Genomic DNA, 1988 nt, shown 5'->3' on the forward strand with positions numbered 1-1988 from the left:
CCTTAGCCGGTTGAGCTATAGGCGCCGAGCCGGCCATTCGGGTTCTATCCTAATAGTATTCTCTTCTCAGGTAACAAAGCTGGGCCCCGTGTTTCATTGCTCATGCATTTTTAATGTTTCCTCCCCCATCCCAGAGCACAGCAAGACTTGGAAAACCCACCCCTGTCTGCCTGCTTGGGAGAGACACAGAAATTGGCACTTCTCAGAGCGAAGCTGAGGAAAGGGCTGTCCATCAGTCAGAAAAGTCTCAAAGTGCTCCTTCAGCCTGAGGAAAGAAGAGATGGCCGCTGGAAGGAGGTGAACCCCACGAGGAAAGATGGCTTCTGCCCTGGGCCCTGCCTAGCAGCAGCTTGAGTTCCTCAGCTGGCTGGCGGGGATGTGCCACTAGACCACCATGGATGGAGCCCACAGTGCTGCCCTGCAGCTGCAGCAGCTCCCACCCACGAGCAGTGCCATCTCCATGAGCGAGGGCTCCTTCTCCTACAAGGCAAGGGCTTCTTTTGCTTTGGAATTTCGTATTTTTCTAATAAGAAAGTAACACCCTGCCGCCCTGGTTAACAGACACCTCCAGGGTCTGGGTGCCTGTCACTGGCAGAGAAGGGCAGGCCCTCCAGGCATACAGGGAGATAATGTGATCGAAAGGAAAGAAATGCTTGTTGAAATACATAAAAATGAGGGGGACATTCTCGCTTAGAAGACTCAATTTTTTAAAAGTCACCCATTTCATTCCTAGAGACAATCTCTGTTCGTATTTCAGTATATTTCCTTGCCTTTTTCTGGTATCACAAATTAGAGGTCACATGCCCATAAAGTTTTGTATCTTGGTTATTTTACTCAACCTGACATGTGGAGTAATTCCCCAAGTCGTTGAGTAGTGACTGAAAGCATGCTTTTTGGGGGGGAAAAAAACACATGCTTTTTGAATGAATTGCCAATAATCAGTGGAGCTTCTGTAACAAAATGTGCTCAACAGCCCCTTCTTGTTGGATTTTTGGATTGTTCCTACCCTGGGGTGACTGTGATCAGTGAACAATCCAGTGTGCAAATCTTTGTGCTTATCTCTGATTATGTCCTTATATATAGGTACAATAAACAGGTCAAAGGGAGTGAACTTTTTCTTTTGAGACAGAGCCTCAAGCTATCCCCCTGGGTAGAGTGCTGTGGCATCACAGCTCACAGCAACCTCCAAATCCTGGGCTCAAGTGAGTCTCCTGCCTCAGCCTCCCAGGTAGCTGGGACCACAGGCTCCCAACACAATGCCTGGCTAGTTTTTGGTTGCAGCCCTCAGTGTTGTTTTGGCAGGCCAGGGCTGGATTCGAACCCACCACCTTAGGTGTATCTAGCTGGCGCCTTAGCTACTTGAGCCATAGGCGCCAAGCCGGGAATGAACCTTTTCAAAAAGAGGAGTTTTAATGTCATATTTAGTCATTTCTGAATACCCATCAATGCATCATTTGAAGGCTTGGCTTGATTGAAAATAATGTTTTGTTGTTCAATTAGAGACTGCTAATACCCTAGCACTGAAGTAGACTTCAGAGGCCATCTCACGAAATACTCAAATTTCATGCAGTGGCAAAGTGAGGCTGAGAAATGAGAAGAGACATACTTAAGATCATATAGCGAGTTGAGAGGCAAAGCTAGAACTATTAGTTCTAGGTAATCATTATGATAATAACAATGACTAGTATTTCTTATTTATTTATTTATTTATTTTTAGAGATATAATCACACTCTGTCCCTCATGGTATCATGCCTCAAACTCTTGGGCTTGATTGATCGTCTTGCCTCAGCCTCCCAAGTAACTGAGACTACAGGTACCTGCCACAATGCCTGGCTAGTTTTTCTATTTTAGTGGAGATGGGTCCTCACTCTAAGTTGGGTCTCAAACTCCTGAGCTCAAGCAGTCCACCTGCCTCAGCCTCCCAGAATACTAGGATTACAGCCACTGCGCCTGGCCATAACTAATATTTTTTTTTTTTTTTTTGAGA

At 45.9% G+C, this 1988-nt stretch overlaps 1 protein-coding gene across 1 annotated transcript in view; it reads left to right on the forward strand.

Annotated features, from left to right (window-relative positions):
• NIPAL3 (NIPA like domain containing 3) overlaps positions 1-1988 on the forward strand; it is a 45953-nt gene that overhangs the window by 3735 nt on the left and 40230 nt on the right. The window contains exon 2 of the mRNA XM_003799765.3: positions 135-487. Coding sequence (XP_003799813.1) covers positions 395-487 — 93 coding nt within the window. The 5' untranslated portion in view covers positions 135-394. The remainder of the gene's footprint in view (positions 1-134; positions 488-1988) is intronic.

Source organism: Otolemur garnettii, unplaced genomic scaffold (genome assembly GCF_000181295.1).
Source record: "Otolemur garnettii isolate 467f Iridium unplaced genomic scaffold, OtoGar3 scaffold00156, whole genome shotgun sequence".
NCBI lineage: Eukaryota > Metazoa > Chordata > Mammalia > Primates > Galagidae > Otolemur > Otolemur garnettii.